Genomic DNA, 17,766 nt, shown 5'->3' with positions numbered 1-17,766 from the left:
TATAAATATGTTCACACAGTAACACAGCAGTGATACCACATAAAGAAAAAGGACCCTTACCTAACCCACCATTGTTTAAACAAACTATCATTAACAACCAGGCGGATATATAATCATCTGTACATTTAGGTATAGACCTAAGATTTATAACAAGACTTCTTATGACAGTCCACTCAATCACTCCAATTACATAGGTCTTAACCTCTTTATAACAAAAAAGAAGCCTGCTTTCTGGGATGAAATAACTGGTCCCAGAAGTGGCCACATGAAATCAGTTTTAAATCTCAACTGTCTCGCCCCATGTGCATGATGTCTTGGACAAGCCTGCCTTCAGCCTGAGCAAGAGTAATGTGGGAAGAAAGGCTGCTGAATCTGCAGTCACTGCTGCCACTTCTCCATGTCCTTCTCAGCATAGCACTCACACGTTCTCTTACTAAAGATCAAAGCATGTCTGACAAATTGTATCCTATACAGGAAAAAAAAAGACAAAAAACAACAGCTTGTTTTCCTTAGAAATTGCTTTTTAAACATTTCTTTATAAAGGAATAAGGGGAGGGGGTTAACATGCAGCGAGCTCTACTGTACTTATTTATGTATTTATTTTGACAACAGACCACAAGGGGGCATCAACCCATTCGATCCGCAAGTACAGCACAAGCAGCAGAGCAAAGTTGGACTGATGCAGAGAACCTGAAAGATTATGTGCACTTCTAACCTGATCCTTTCCCTCAGAAAGGCTTCACTTCTCTTCTAGGACTATTTGCCCTACCTGCAACCTCAGATCCCTCCTGCACGGGTTACTGCACAGGTACCAAGAGCAGTGTGGGAGCAACTCTGTAGGCTGTCTAAATTCATTGGGTCAGCTTCTCTTGCTGGACTGCAGCTTCCCATTAGGTTGTAAAACTGCTCAAAGTTCTCACTGCACTGAAGCCAGGGGATGTGAGGAAAGCATGGTCACCTGAGAGCTTCCTAAAGGATGAAAGAACCTTCTCTAAAATGGCAGACTGTCTACTATTACCACAAGCCAAAAATTTCAGAATTGGTGTGTTTTAGAACATGCAGACTTTACGTGGCAGAACATTTGCCTAGCATGAATGGGGCCCAAGATGCAATCTCCAATCCAACAATGGGGGCACACACACCTGTAATTCAGGACTGGGGAGTAAGAGAAAATCAGAAATTCAGCTATAACTAGTATTTCAAACATAAGGCCCTGTCTCCAAATAAGAAAAGAATTTGATATATTTTAATACACAGTATACACACCCTGTTACAGAATGCCCCCTGTAAATATAACATTTGCAATGAAACCTGAGTATTACATGGCCCATTATGTCAATATGTGGCCATTTCACAGACCTACGATAACTCCATTCTCAGTGCTTTGCAGATTCCATGACTACAGAGGGGATGAACTTTACTTCTAAATCTGAGGGCTGCCTGGACAGCTTGCATGCCTATTATTTGACTAGGAATATCCATCATTGCCTGTCCATTTGCATACCTTCCTCTGGAAAACTACTGTTTCCACTAAAAAATAGGCCGTTACAGAACTTCTTTTGAGCATATACAGCCCCAGAATGGAGAAGGCCCATGCCTGCTGCTACCAAAACCAACTGACCCATTTCAGATGTGAGGACTCAGGTAATCAGAAGGGGTGAGATGCTCCCAACCAGGAGACACCTGAGACTGCTGGTAACAAAGTAGAAAGCAAGCAACACACACACACACACACACACACACACACACACACACACACACACACACACACACCACCCTTACTTCACACAATTTTTGCAGAAATTCCTTTCAAGTACAGTTTACAACTGACTTAAAGCCAAAATGGTGAAACTTGTCACACAGAATAGGATAAAACCATACTGTAACACTCAAAGGAAACAATGCATTAAACAGTGAATACAAATAGAAAAAAAAAAAAAAGAGGGGTGGCTTACTAGTAATATAAAAGCAAAATTAACGCAATCTGAGATGACATTCTGCATGTTAAGGTACACCACTGACAGGCAGACTGTAGGAAAACTAAGTTAGCCAAATAAGTTCAAAGCTCACTGAGAACTGGAAACACCAGGTAAATAAGAAAATCAAGTTTAAAGACAGCTAAGAGTTATCAAAGTAACAGAGAGGACCTAGGGATTGAGAGGGAACTGGAAAATGAGAGTTGATTTCCCACAATGTGGTTTAGGCAATTTTGTGCCTTGGCAAGAGTTGAGCATTGTGGCAGGTCCTGAAGAGACAACCACAGCTGGGACAGAAGCAGGCAAGAGAGGTTGACAATGCAAAGAAATCTGTGAAGACGTGAGCTAGTCTCCACCCAAGGATGCCTGTCAAATCCTGAAGCTAAAACACTAAAAAGCTAAACCAAACCTTTGAGAAGAAATGGAAATAAAACAGAAACTAAAGAGTTGAGAAGCTTCGAAAAAATGTGAACAAGCTAAACTCTCAGACAAAGTCCAAAAGGAACCAAACAGCACCCCAGTCACTACAGCAGGCACTTGGCCCTCACTCCACTCAGCACCTGCCAGGAGGTGGCTGATCTTGGACAGCTCACACTCTGTCTATCTAAAGGTAGATGAGGCCTCTCCCAGAGGAAGACACCATCTTCAGACACATCCACCATCCCTGCATTAACCCAGAAGGACTACAATACCACAACACAGAAGGACATGCTCCAACAGCAGACAAAAGAAATAAAACAACGAAAAGGTTGTATGATCTGGACACTGATGTCAATAAACCAGGGCACTAAAATTACAATGCCATGTGCAAGAATATACAAGAAAAGATGAAAAATGTATGAAAAAACAGAAAATGTCACTGGAAATCTTTTTTAAAAAGAATTAAGTGAAAAGGCTATGGCTGTAGCTCTAGCTCAGTGGCAGAACACCTGCCAAGCAAGTGCAAAACCCTGTATTCTTTCACCAGACACAAAGTGGAGGAGGGAGGGAAGGAGGGAAGCAGGAAGAGAAGGAGGAAGGGAGGCAAAAAGAAGAAAAATCATCCAACTGACATTTCTAAAATTAGCAGAGCCAATGTTAAACAGAGTCTTCGCACAACATAAGTCAGTATGTCTTAACATCTGAGCACAACAATGAAGTTAGTGATGAAAACCAAGGGAAAAAAGAAGTCTGGGTATAGCTGGAGAGGAGAGGCCAGAGAGATGGCTTACAGCTTTCAAAGGACCAACAAAAGTTAAAGTTAGAGATAACTGCTGCACAAAATTCCAGAAACTGGATGACAACAAAATAAAATCTTGAAGTACTGAAAAAAATAACTTAGGAATCTATCATTATTAATATATGCACAGCAGTATGAGTCCCAAGCTACTCTAAGACACAGCCTAGAGAAACAAGCCTAGAGATTGGAGAACGTCGTACCCAGATCCTGTCTCAAAACCAAGACAATACTGGAAAGATTGCTTAAGTGGACAAAAAGCATTTGCCACACAAACATGAGGACCTGGTTTGAATGCCTAAAATCCACATAAAAATCCAAACACACACAAACAAACATCTGTAATCCTAGGCTCCTACAAAGAGATGGGAAGCAGAGACAGGAGAATCCCTGGAAACTCAAAGGCCAGCTAGCCTACTGTATTCAGCAGCTCACAACAGACAGACACTGTCTCAAACAAGATGGAAGGCAAAGAACAACACCCAAGTTGTCCTGACCTCCACAAGTACACCATGGCAGCTACATAACCACATTCATAAACACATAGAAGTCTATACATAAATACACATGCACGCAGACACACACACACACACATCAGACACATACAACAAAGGGGAAGAATATGGTAAGTGCTACAACATGCATACTTTGAACATATTACACTAAGTCAAACAGTCCATTGATAACAGGGCACAACTATGACTGCTTGCATGAGCTACCTGGATTAGTCTAACTCAGGAACAGAAAAGGCAGAAGGGTGTTTGTTGATGGATGTGTAGGATAGAAAAAAAAGCTACTGTTTAATATCACAGCCTAGCTTTTCCAAGATATTTATTTATTATGCATAGTGTTCTGCAGGCATACAGATGGTTGTGAGCCACCATATAGTTGCTGGGAATTGAACTCAGGACCTTTGAGCCATCTCTCCAGAAACCACCCACCCACACACACCAAAAAAAAAAAAAAAAAAACCTTACAGACAGGGTGATGTCTTTTGTACAACAAATTAGAAAAGATAAATTTCAATTGTACTTAGCCAAATCTCAATTGTACTTAGCCGTAACTGCTTTAAAAAGAAAAGGTGTCAACTAAAAATTAAAACCACAACTACATGCTATTTATAAGAAACATACTTCAAACATAAGTATTGAAGTTTAAAATGACAGATCACAAAAAGCATACTAATATCTTAATAAAGGCAAACTGAAGACAAGAATATCTTCAAAGATGGGAAAATAAAAATTCAAAATAGTAAAAACAAAAAAAAAAATCAACTGACCAGAAGTTTTGATAATCCTAAACTGTACACAATGAACATCACAGCTTTGTAGCGATAATGAAGGTGATAATACATATCTCTGGTTCACCCAGAGTACTAGAAAAGATGGCCTTAAAGTACTTGAACAAAACATCCAACCAACTGGAGCTAGAAGAGATGCTGAATTCAAGAACTAAGGAATTAAATTTATTTGCAAGACAGAAGAAAAATGAACTACTTATCAAGAAATGGCCATATATTCATTCATTCATAAAACAAAAATCAAATTCCAATTTTTCAATTATATGTTCTTTGATCACAGTAAAATTAAGCATGTGAGTTATATAAGGCAATAAAAAAGTAAAATGCAAAATTACAAAGAAAAAAATGTTAATGATCTTAAAAAAAAAAAAAGACCTTAAAGGAAGAAACAAAAGCAAAGCAAAAAATTAATGGAGAAGCATATTTACAAAATAAGAAAATTAACAAAGCTAAAAGTTGATCCTTGAGACAAATTTCACTGCCTGATAAACTCCTAGGAAGACAAATCAAGTTATAAATAATAGCAATTTTTAAAAACCACTATCAAACTATCAGTTTAAAAAATATGGTAAATAAGACATCATATATATATTACATGTGTGTAAATATGTATTTTATACTTATACATACACACATAAATATAAAATCACTTTCCTAAGTGATGTAAGAAATGGAAAATGTGAATAGTCCTTTAAAAAAACACATTTATCTATGTTTTTAAATCTCCAATCTCTAGGCCCAGACCATCCCATTAACAAATTATAAATACTATCAACAAGGGCTAGAGGTGACTGCAGGTGAGAGCACTTGCTGCTCTTTGAGAGGTCTCAGTTCAGTTCCCAGCATCCACACTGGGTGGCTCACAACTGCCTGCTCCAGGCAATACAACAGCTTCTTCTGGCCTCCAAAGACACCTGTATGTATGTGGTGCACATAAACTTATACAGACACACACACAACACACACAAAAGATTTTAATAAAACAAATGCTGAAGGGAGTAGACATAGTGAGAATGTCCATTAGTACAACCACGATAGGAATAAGCATTGAGATTACACACACAGACACATAGAAACACACACACCCCAGATCATCATGTTCCACCTATTCCACTTCTGGGTACATAGTCAAAGAAATCAAAGGCAGCATACAAAAGACATGTGTATAGCCTTTACTGTTGCACTAGTCACAATAGCCAACACATGGAGTAATCAACAGATTACTGAATAAAGAAAATAGGACATAAAAATATTATTTGGGGTAAGGATTAGCTCAGTTGGTAAAGCACTTGCACCACCATGCACAAGGCCCTGAGTTCAATGCCCAAGACACCGTGAAACCAGGAATACTGGCACAAACGTACAATCCCAGCACTCTAGAAGTGAAGAGGAAGGTCAGAGATTGAAAGTCATCCTTAGGTACACAGGCAGACTTGTCTCAAGCAAACAAACAAACAAACAAGGCACTATTCAGCACTAAAGAAGAAAAAAGTCATGTTGTCTTAAGAAAATGCATGGTACCATCATGTTAGGCAAAACAGGCCAGAGTCAGATAAATTTTCGTGGCTTTTGTTGGATTTTTTTGTTTGTTTGTTTGGTTTTTGTTTTTACCATAGGGAGAATACAGATTAGAGTCCGAAAAGATGCAGAAGGAAGACTGTTGGGGAAAAGGCAAGGGATGGGGAGCATACAAGAAGGTAATAAAGAAGAGGAGGAAAACAGCACAGTGAAAGCTGTTATTTTACAACTTTGTATAACAAATATTGACAACATGAAAATTAAATGATGATTATATATACAGGGGAGTATTAGATACTATAAAATAGGCTAAAGTATCTCTAGGAACTAGAAAAATCCCAGGTATTTCATTTAGTAAGATGGACAAGAAGCAAAATAGACTATGCTACCTTTTATGAATGGAGGCAGGATGGAGGTAATAGGGCATGTAATTATACTCTTTTAGTTTAAAGGAGGGAACACAATGAGGTAAATCTGAAAATAAACTAAAAATCGTTCTCTATAAGGGGAGACAAGGGCAGGAATAGGAATAAATTTCTTATGTAGTTGTGATTTTGAGCCCTGTAAGATGTTTTATATATTCAGAAAACAAAAGTGAGAGATTAATAAATCCAACACAATTCAAACGTTCACCTCGGAGCTGGGCAATGATAGCACATTCCTTTAATCCCAGTACTGGGAGGCAGAGGCAGGAGGATCTCTGTGAGTTCAGAAGCCAGCCTGATCTACAGAATGAGTTCCAGGATGGCCAGCCCTGTTACACAGACAAACCCTGTCTTGAAAACCAAAACAACAACAAAAAAGTTCACCTCAAAAAAGTTAATTCTGGAAGAGCTTAAAAAAAAAAAAAAAAAAAAAAAAACTCTGAAGTCCTGCATTTCAGGCTTTCAAGGTAGCTCAATGGGTAAAGTTGTACTTGCTGAGCAAACCTGGCAACCCAAGTTCAAGTCCCAGAACCCACAGAAAGAAAAGACTCCACAAAGGTGTACTCTGACCTCCAGGATCATACCACAGCACAAACACATACAAGAGTAAATTTAAAAGAAAAGAAGAGAAAATTTTAAACTTCTGTGCATTAAAGGACATTATCAAAAATATAAACAAAGAAATCAGGAATAAAATATATAAATTACATACCAGAGTTAAATATTCATCTATAAAAAAATTCTTGTAACTCAACAATAAAATGACAAACCAATTAAAATATGGACAAAGGATATGAATAGAAATTTCTTCAAGTGGATTCACAAATGGCCAGTAGGCATGTGAAGAGTTGGGCAACATCCCTAGTCATTACAAAAACAGAAATCATAAGCACTCTCCCCTTCAAACCTATTAAGACAGAAAGGGTGTGCAGAGACTGGCATTTTCATATACTGCTATTGGGGACATGACATGCAGCTCCTATGGAAGATAGTGCAGTGTTCCTGCTACTATAGGTTTCAACCACTCACTCTATTCCCAGGTGCACATGCCAAAGAACTGAAAACAGATTCAGATGCTTACACAGTTCAGAATAACACTATTCACAACAGCCAAAAGGCAGAAAGAACCTGTGTCCATTAGATGAAAGGCAAACCAAATGAGCCACAGATATACAATGGAATACTACTCACTGGCAAGGGGACTGAGTTCTAACCCAACACAAACCTAAAGAAGGTGTCAAGCAAAATAAGCCAAAGTCTTAATATAAATACATGATCTCAGTTGTATGACAGACCTAGAATACATGAATCCTACAAGAGAATATAGATTGCTACAGAAGGAAGTTAGCATGGAGCGGCTATGCTTTTGGCTACAACCTCTGTGTGCAGAGATCAAAGTGTTTGGGGAACAATGGTGAGAGTCATAGGTCAGAGATGGCAAAACTGTATACAAGATTGAGGTAGTTGGAATGAAGGTCCCTAATTCTGCTCCTTTTTTGACTCTTAAGCTTCTTTACACCAAAACTAGGCAAAACCCCTGGACACAGGAAATGGGTTTGAAAGGAAGTTCTGTGCAAGGGTTATCTTGTATCACTAAGTACTAGGAATGACCATGACGACAAGGAAGAACTAAAAATCTGGAGACAGCAGATACTGAATAAAAGCTGACTGTCCTGAATGAAGAAGGGGAAATAATTGAGAGAATAGCATAGGCCTAAGAGAAGGGAAGAGGGACCCAGTCACTTGAAGAAAACTTCATACTACAGTAACATTCAGATACCTGACCATCCTTTCTTCTAAAATGGTATGTGAAGTAGTCGTAAATATTTACTACACTAACATTAAGTTTTGTGCACTAAACTTCTGTAGAGTGAGGCTGGAAGACGGCTCAGTTGGTAAAGTACTTCAAGACATAAGTCTGAGAGACCCAAAACACACACTGGGAAGGCTAAAGCAGGAAACATTTTGGTTCCAGGACAGCCTGAGCTGCACTGGAAGACCCTGTCTCAAAACAAAAGAGTAAACCACTTCAACATCAGAATTATCAAACAGACTCCTTTCAGGAAACAGAAAAGCATTTTCTAAACTTCAATATTCAACCATTAAAGCTCTTTCAGGAAGCTGTTATAATAAAATTCACTTTATCTGATAAGAAGCAAATATAAATTGGGGACATTGGTAGGTACATGTCCATAATACACCTACTTGGCAGAAACAGGAGGACTGCAAGTTTGAAACCAGTCTGGCTAGCTAGCAAAATCCTGTCTCAACATAGAAAATTAAAAAGCACTGAGGGATATAGCTCAGTAGTAAAACACATGTCTAGCAAGCACAACACACTTGGTTCTATTTCCATACCACCAAAAGTCAAAGAAATACCCACAAATTACCTGTCTTTAATGGTTATTCTAGACAGTTGTTCCTGAGGCCCATTACATAAGTAACATTTGGTCTTACACTTAGAGATCCTAACAGTACCAAAGGCATGAAAACAAACAAAAAGCATAATGACTTGGAGAGACAAAGCAATCTGAGTAACTACCACTACATTTACACTATGCATGTCAAGAGAACCTCTAGGGCCAGTGAGATGGCTCAGCAGGTTAAAGGCATTTGCCAGGAAAACATAAACACCTATAGGCAGATGGATAGAACCAACTCCACAATGGTGCTGACCTCACATACACATCAAAGCACATATACAAACAACACACACTGAGTAATAATAAATAATGGGGGGGGATAACTTAGGAAGCCATAATGACTACAGCAGAATAATTCTGGCTGCAAGAATAGACAAACCATCAAAACAGACTTGAAAAACAAATCACACCAATCACCTGTCATACCCAAGATGACAAGAAAGTGGAAAAAAACAATCGTCCCAGTAAATGGTGATGTGGCAACTAAACACCCAAATGCAGAAGTGAGACCCCTCAATCCCTAAGTGTATCCAAATCAATAGTGAACAGATTGCTGCTCGAACATGCTATGTAGTATTAAGAGGGTTTGTCCAGAACATGAGTAAAAATAATGTCTTAAAAACAGGACTGGAGTGTAGCTCACTAGTAGTAAAGGGCTTGCCTACATAGGCACAACCCTGTGTTCCCAAGCAAACAAACACTGACTAACTACAAAAATTAAGAATTTCAGGTCATCGAAGAACAACACTACAGAATGCTAATTCAAGCCTCAAAACAGCAAGAAATTTAAACTCCATAACTGAAAATACACTTACATCAAAAATGTGTGAACAGGGGAGGGAAACTGGAAACTGGGGGGGGGGGGATTTGGTCAGTATGTAAAAAAAATGAAAAAAAATTTTTAATTAAAAAAATGTATGGGCTGAACATTGGCAGTGCATGCCTTTAATCCCAGCACTCCGGAAGCAGATGCAGGCAGATGAGTTCAAGGCCAGCTTGGTCTATAGAGCTAGTTCCAGTTCCAGGCCAGCCAGGGCTACACAAAGAAAGCCTGTCTCGAAAAACCATAAGCAAATAAATAAATGAATGAATAAATAAATAATGTATGAGCAATTACTATGAATCAACTAGAATATGACAAATATCCACCACAGAAGTTGAAAAAGCAACCAGTGGCTATTTTCCTTTGAAGAAGTTAAAAGTCAAAACCGCTCAAAAACACTTAAAAAGATGATCAACCTCATTAATCACTAGAATGAGTAGCAATTATGAAAGCAATGAACAACACCTAAGGTATTAAAGTAATTTAAAATGTAGAGAAGCTGGACCATGTACCACAGCTGGCAGGCATGTAAGTTAGTATAACCATTTCTGAAAATAGCAATGTAGGCAGAACCAAAGACAGACATACCCGATGAGAAGTCTAGGCAAAAACTACAAACAACTCAAAGTATTCAACTGGAAAACTGAGAATGCTCACAGAAACTCCAACATCAACTGCATAAATACCCAGCAAAATGCTTGGCATAGACAGACAGACAGACTCCTCTGGGAAGTATGAGCTTGCAACCCCCCTCCTTCTTCACATATGCATGACAAAAGGATACTTACAAGGAAGATCAGCTTCAAATGTGGTGCAGTCATTTCTCCTCTTGCAAAAATAAAACTCAAAACCCTTAGTGAAGAGACCTAGCAGAACTCTCAGCCTGACTCACATCCATCTACATAAAACTCTTCTCCAAAATGTCTTCCACACAGGCTCATGCCCACATACTGAGGGTTTCTGCTATGATGAAACTGCACTACACCCTGACTCGTTGCTTACTTATATAAGGGGCATTCCCCACCAGTCCTTGTCTCCCAGTGCTATTCTTTTATCCCCATCAATCACTACCATCAGACATGTAAAGGTGCCTTCTACATGTCTTCACTAATGTGACCTCTTCAATTGAAACTGAGCTCAGCACAACTCGGGCAGTGGTGACTCAACCCTACGACTTGGATTCCAACTACTGGACTGACAGTTCCTTAAACCAAAAGGAATTCACCAAGACAAAAATGAAAATTTTCCATTAAGCTAAAGTAGATGTTCTGCTTTAAGAAATATTTACTTCTACTGCATTTAATTCTCCAAGACTCTCTAGTATAAGGAGAGTATTAGCTACTTCAAAATTCTAAACGATAATTACTTCAAGCCCTCAGTACTTCTGTCCTAGAAATGAACCTATGGAAACACACTTCACCCCAGTTCTTTCAGATAATAAATCTCACTACCTCTACTAATAAAATGCAGTATTATATATGAAACAACTATCCCAGAAATAAGCCTTAACCAAGAAAACAAAATTTCAACATAATGCCAATTCCAAAGAAGCAGATTTAGCAAGACTTTCATGCAAGAAACCTGTGCAGAGTAGTCAGAAATACCTGATGGCAGTCCTGTCACAGACTGGGGCTGGGAGCACAATGTAAAGGAGCCCGAAATACTTCACCACACTGAAGAAGATGGGAATTCAATGTGCGTAAACTCCATGGAGCCCTCATCTTTCTACCCAATCTTTATACAAGTGGCTCACAAACTGATACCGGAATTCCAGCACATAGGCTGAGGCAGAAGGATTGCCACAAATTCAAAACTAGTCAGGACTACATACTAAGACTGTCTCAAAAAAACAATATAAAGCCAGGTGATGGTAGCGTACACCTTTAATCCCAGCACTCCAGAGGCAGGTGGATCTCTGTCTGAGTTGGAGCACAGCCTGGTCTACAGAGTGAGTTCTAAGACAGCCAAGGCAACACAGAGAAACAATGTCTCGAAAAACCACTAATAATAATAATAATAATAATAATAATAACAACAACAACAACAAAACAAAAAAATCTGAGTTTCTCTCTTCTTTTATCTTTTGTCAGAAAGATTAAGCTAAATCTTTGAGAAGAAAAAATAAAAGGAAACTAACTGGAAATGCTTTTAATAAATTAAATAAACACTAAAATGAGAAATAAACCTATGTAGCTGGTATTCACAACCTAACCAATACTTATTTTTCGTGCACAAAAATTAAATGTCAACAACTTTATTGAAAAACTGAACTCTTCTAATTTTACCAACTATTAGGCAAAATACAACCATTGTTTGATGGGAGATGTCATTCTGTATATGTTTCTCATACTGGTTAATGAATAAAGCACTGTTGGCCAATAGGAAAGAAGATAGGAGGGACTAGGAGACAAGGAGAAAATAGGAAATAGGAAGGAGGAGCCAAGGTGGAGAGCCTGGAGAGAACAGAACTGCCAATCCTCTGCTCTCAGTAAGATCACGTGGAAATACATAGAAATGGGTTAATAATTAAGACAGAGCTAGCCGATAAGAAACTAGTAACAGGCCAACAGGATTATATCAAATACAGAGTCTCTGTGCGTTATTTGGGGCTGGCGTGACGGCGGGACAAGACCAGCGGCAGGCAGAAAAACCGTACTCGTTACAATTGTTCTTCTATGGTAGTTTTTATATTAAGTGAATATTTATATGAGTGCCTAAGCAAACAGGACCCACATCATACCTACTGTTCTATAGTTTGCATGCCTGTCCAACACTCGCATCTTGACTTCTTTAACAGTCCTCCAACACATAATTTTCAGGTTCTTCCTGTTCTAAACAAAAACCACAGAAACTTTTCTTGCATGCCTTTTTGCCAGATCAATAAAGGATGGAGGGGAATGAAAGATAAAGAAGCCATAATGAAACCCATCATTTGAATGCCAACCTAAAAAAGACTGTTTGGTTGCACACACCATTAGTCCCCCAGCCCCCAGAGATGGGAACAGGGGGAACAAAAGTCCCAGTGACACACACTTGGGGAGGCTGGGGCAGCACTGGCTCATGAGACAATGTCTTAAAAGAAAGGGAAAAAAAGAATAACTCAGTTTCCAGAAAAAGAGGAGGCAGGGGGTTGACAGTGTTTTCGCCACTGGCTCCATACATGAAAGAGAAAGGAACATTAATGTACTTGACCCTGACCCTGTCCCTTTACCTCAGATGCTGTCACCCACTGGGGATGGGGCTCATTCATGCTATGTTATCCTTTTCTTCAAGCTGCCAACTTTTCCTTCTCTGATTCAGTGCCCCAGTATCAACCAGGGTCAAACAGGAGCAGGATAAAACCTGGTCCACTTAGTGAGATTTCAACAAAACAAGGACAATGACACTTAAACGGTACCTACAGCACTTCTCAAGCCAGGCTCGGAGAGCTGCTCCCTAAGCCTGTATGTAAGGTACTCAGGTACTTTCTGCATCCAAAAGCCAGTGACAGATGCCACCACCACAGCAAAAAGAGTCACTTTGTTGAAAGTTTAATTCCCTCTCAACCAATCCCACACAGGGAAAGGCTAAGAGCTTGGGTACATCTGACTGACATAAAGGATACTAGGTGTTCACTCATACAAAGATACTATGACACTTTTCCCTTTACATTGACACATGCTTCTACTTCCACACCTGAAAAGGCAGAACTATTAAAAGTGAGTTGGCTTTAAAACCTAAACAAAGTCCCTCACAAAACTAATAATTCACAATTTACAAAGCAAAGCTTTCCTATGCTAAACTCTAATGAAAGCACAGCTATCTAATCAGTGTATTTTGTTAAGGCCTCTGGAATCTCCTGTCTACCCATGCAGACTTTTCTAATAAATACTGAAGGGTTTTATTATGAACTAAGAGACATTTTACATAACCAAAACAGATATGCACATTTCCTTTATATGCCAAATTAATACTAAGACAAGACAGGACTGACAATGGTATTGTGGTCCGTGTCCACTGGAAACATCCAGTCTCCCACTGGATTTAACAGCCACAGGTACTCTCTCAAATATGGTACTAACCACAACAAGCTGTTCAGAACACCCAAAAGTACCCTTCGTATTTCACTCACTCTAACATCAGAATAAAAACCAGAATCTCCTTTTTAAAGATGACACATGGAAAGAAACGAATTTGTCAACATTACTCACACTTCACACTATGAGGGCAAAAGTGTTTTCCACATGGACTGAAGGCAGTATGGTGACACTATCTGGTCATTTCACATTTTCACAGAGAAGGTAAATTGTTTTGTCAAATAAAAAGGCTTTATTTAGAGCTTGGTTGTTTTTTGTTTTTTCTTTCTTTTCATCGATTTTTCTTTTTTAAAATATGTCTCTGTTTTTAAAAAATTAAGAAGTCAAGTCTGATACTACAGGTATGCAACTGCACCTACTTTGGAGACTGAGTCTAAGAGGGTCACACACAGCTTTTAAGTCCAGACTGGGATATAGTGGGAGCTCAAGGCCAGCCTGGGCAACTTAAAGAGACTTTATTCCAAAAATTAAAAAATGGGCCGATAACATAGCTCACCTAGAATCATTAATAAACAGGCAAGCAAATGTTTATTATTTAAACTGCACTAAACCAGGTTAACTTTTAAACTCCCAACCTTGAAGAACTACGAGTTTAAAATCCAACAGTTGTATTATAGATTAGGGACAAATGGAAAATCTAGTGCAAAAAAAAAAAAATAAAATAAAATAAAAGCCAACCAAAGTAGAAAAGTCTCCTATAATTTGTTAACAGGTGGTTTCCAAGCCAAAAGGGATTTCTTGGGCAGGAAAACCGCCGTATTGTAAACCTCAGTATATCTTCGTAACGACGTTTTGTAGACATTTTTAACATAGGTGTATTCATTTTAAAAAGTTTAGGTTTCACAGCAACACTTCAAGCTTAGATGGGGGAGGAGCTCATGAAGCTCCGCCCCTAACTTAGTAGCTACTGGCAGTAGTTGAGAGCTGCTAGGGTAAGAATGACTCATGGGGTTGTGGTAACCCGTATGTTGCTCATGCTGCAGTGGATGGTCCTGCCCATGCACATGTGGGAAGCACAGCTGCACTGAGTTATTAGAAGAAGAAAAAAGGCATGAACTTGGAAGGGGAATGGTGTTGGAGGGAATGTGTGTAGGTTGGAGAATATACATCTGATTATATACATGTACAAAATTCTCAAGGAATAAATTACAAATATAAAGGTTGTAAATAAAAGTATTTAAATATAGAAAACATGGAGCTTCTCGAGTTCTGATGGTTTTGATGCAATTTCCTAAACCTTAATAATACATGATACTATTTCAATAGGACATGGGGCAATTTAAGCAAAATGTCGCTTTGCAAAGAACTTCAAGGCACTTCAGGAGAGGGAACCAACTTGAAAAACTACAGACAGAAGCCACAGGACATTTTCACATTGAACAATGGAGAGGTAGTTCTTAACTCAAGCACACTTCCTTACACAAAAATCCCATTCGGAGATGCAAAGCATTCTCCTCTCCTCCGGTAATTAAAAAAGAACACCTCATTTATTATACGCTAGAAGTTAAATTTTAACAGAAAGGCCTCTCTCGTTGACTACTAAGCCCCAAAGCTGGGAATGCACAGGAAGTGCATCATCACCAACGTAGTCAAACTTTGACGCTCCTTCGAATAAGATTCGTGTGTGCGTGCCTGCGTGCGCGCGTGCGTGTGTGTACATTTTAGCAACATTTAAGCCACGGAGAGCTACGGGGTAAAAGGAGTGACCACTTCTGTTCACAGTGCAATCGCCCCCCCCCCCACCAAAACAAATAAAAGTCCCGAACCCTCAAGCCGCATTTAGTCCCAACCCTTGCTCTCAGCTCAGGGTCAACAGACTATCATCGTGTTCCCTGCATCCTCTGGAGCCCCCGCATCCCTCCAGGTGAAGGTTAAGGGGCTCCAGAGAAAAGACAACAAATGCACGTGACAAAAGTTTCTCCCCTTGCTCCCCGCAGGCCCCAGGCTGCGCAGCTCCCGCGTGGGGATCTCGGCCGCACGCGGAGCGCTGGCCGCGTTTGAGGTTGCGTCTGCCGCGGCGGCAGGCGGAAGGCGGCGAGGGCCGAAACCCAGCGCGGCCTGTTACCTTTTCCTGCTCCTCGCGGAGCCGCGCCACCTCTGGGGCGCGCAGCGGCGCGGCGGCTGAGGCCTCTGAAAGGGACTGGGGCTCTGGCTCCGGCTCGGGCGGGGGCTCCATGCCGGGCACCACGGCCTCAGCGAGGCGAACAAGTCCTAAACAAGTGTTTATGGAGGCGGCGTGGCCGGCGGCTGCCCAGCGCCCGCGCGCTCGCCCTCATGCACCGCGCGCCGCGCACTGGAGAGGCCGCACTGGTCTTCGCCGCTGCCCCGGGGGCCGCTGCTCGCGTCCGGGCTACCCGAGGCCTCATCTCACACGCGCATGCCGCCGCCGCCGCTGCGCCGCCGCCGCCTCGGAGCAGCCGGCCCTACAAGCAAGAGCGCCACGCTCTTTCCCCCGCAGCCGGGCCCGGCCGAGCGTCCCGCAGCAGCCGCGCCTCCTCCGCGCCTCCGCGCACGCCCCGCCCCCTCGCCCCGCCCGCGCAGCACGCCGGGAATCTCGCAGGCTCCGCCCTGGTGGGCGTGGCTGTAGGGCGGAGCCCCGGGCGGGGCGGAGGCTGAGCGGCTCTAAAAATGTGCTCGGGATGAGCAGAGGCAGCAGGACTACTACTCCCTACTCACTCAAAGCTGCCTGTGGTGGTGGGAACTTAATTCGTGCACTGAGGCTGTTTCATAAACTCATTTAATTTTATCGAATTCTACTCCTTCCCATGCCTTTTTAATGAGCTAATGTGTTTTAATGAGCTAAAATGCACAATTATACAACTGTATTTTGCATATGTATTAATTACCGCAAACATTACAATGTTTCCTTATATATATTAAGCTGCTATATTAATATTACTATGTTACTACGTATGCACCGTTTAACACTTTTCAAAGGTAGCTGCTGCTCTATCCCACTTAATTTACTGTTCTGGTTTTTGGTTTTGTTTAGCTGTGAGGACCAAACCCAAAGTTTTGGGCTTGGTAGACAGCACTCTACCAACTGAGCTAAATGCCCATCTCAATTCCACTTACTATTTTAAAACGAGTAGGTCGGATGTGGTGGTACCTGCCTTTATTCCCCAGCACTCTGGAGGCAGAGGCAGGAGGATATCTCTGTGTTTGGAGCCAGTCTGGTCCTAAGATGGATGGATGGATGGATGGATGGATGGATGGATGGATGGATGGATGGATGGATTAATAGATCGATCGATCTCTTGGACCCACTTCCTCCTCCAGCCCTTTGTGCAGCCTCTGTTTATGGTAGTCCTCTAGTCTACCTCACTGAGTAGAACTGATGGTGTCCTAACTCTTCCAAGCCCTGACTGTAGCCCATTACTGTTCATTCAGCACTGTGTATATAGCAATAGGTCAGGAGGCACCTGCAGAACCCAGGACCTCTGTGGGTCTGTTTGTCCTGTCTCCCACTTCTGTCCCAGCTCCCAGGTCCCCTATTTTCATTGTCATTTGCATGAAAGTAGAAAAGGCGGGAACAGCTTGGGGAAGGTGGTAAATGTGAATTCTTGACTTTCCCTTCAGATGCAGCCACTTGTGAGACACAGTCAGAACCCAGACACCTCTTACATCCTGCCATCACCAGGTGTCTGTCTATCCTCCACTGCCACCTCTGGAGCTATTTCTCTGATGGTAGGCTTTGAATTATGAACTGGCCCTGTGTGTTTCGGTACTTGATCCCCAACTGGTGATACTGATTTGGAGAGCTGTTGAAAATTTGGGATGTAGTATCTACAGGGAAGGAAGTGAGTTAATGGAGGTGAGTCTTTGTGGGTATATACTTCCTGTCACTCTCTGTTAAATAAACTGAGACAGGCAGACCATGCCTCTCTGCGCTATTGACTAAACCCTCTGGTACAGAGGTTTCTCTGGTACAGAAAATGATCTGTGATAGCTTTACTTTTTTGGGTGACTTTATTAAACGTGTATCAAGCAAAAGCAAAAGAACAAATAG

The 17,766-nt window shown here is 40.9% G+C and overlaps 1 protein-coding gene across 1 annotated transcript in view; it reads right to left on the bottom strand.

Annotated features, from left to right (window-relative positions):
* Positions 1-16,170, bottom strand: part of Uri1 (URI1 prefoldin like chaperone) — a 51,066-nt gene extending 34,896 nt beyond the window's left edge. The window contains exon 1 of the mRNA XM_051206921.1: positions 15,823-16,170. Within this exon, the coding sequence (XP_051062878.1) occupies positions 15,823-15,933 (111 nt within the window). The 5' untranslated portion in view covers positions 15,934-16,170. The remainder of the gene's footprint in view (positions 1-15,822) is intronic.
* Between the last annotated feature and the right edge of the window lie 1,596 nt (positions 16,171-17,766).

Source organism: Phodopus roborovskii, unplaced genomic scaffold (genome assembly GCF_943737965.1).
Source record: "Phodopus roborovskii unplaced genomic scaffold, PHOROB, whole genome shotgun sequence".
NCBI classification, from domain to species: domain Eukaryota; kingdom Metazoa; phylum Chordata; class Mammalia; order Rodentia; family Cricetidae; genus Phodopus; species Phodopus roborovskii.
The sequence above is the reverse complement of the archived record's forward strand: the minus strand, read 5'-3'. Positions and strand labels throughout refer to the sequence as shown.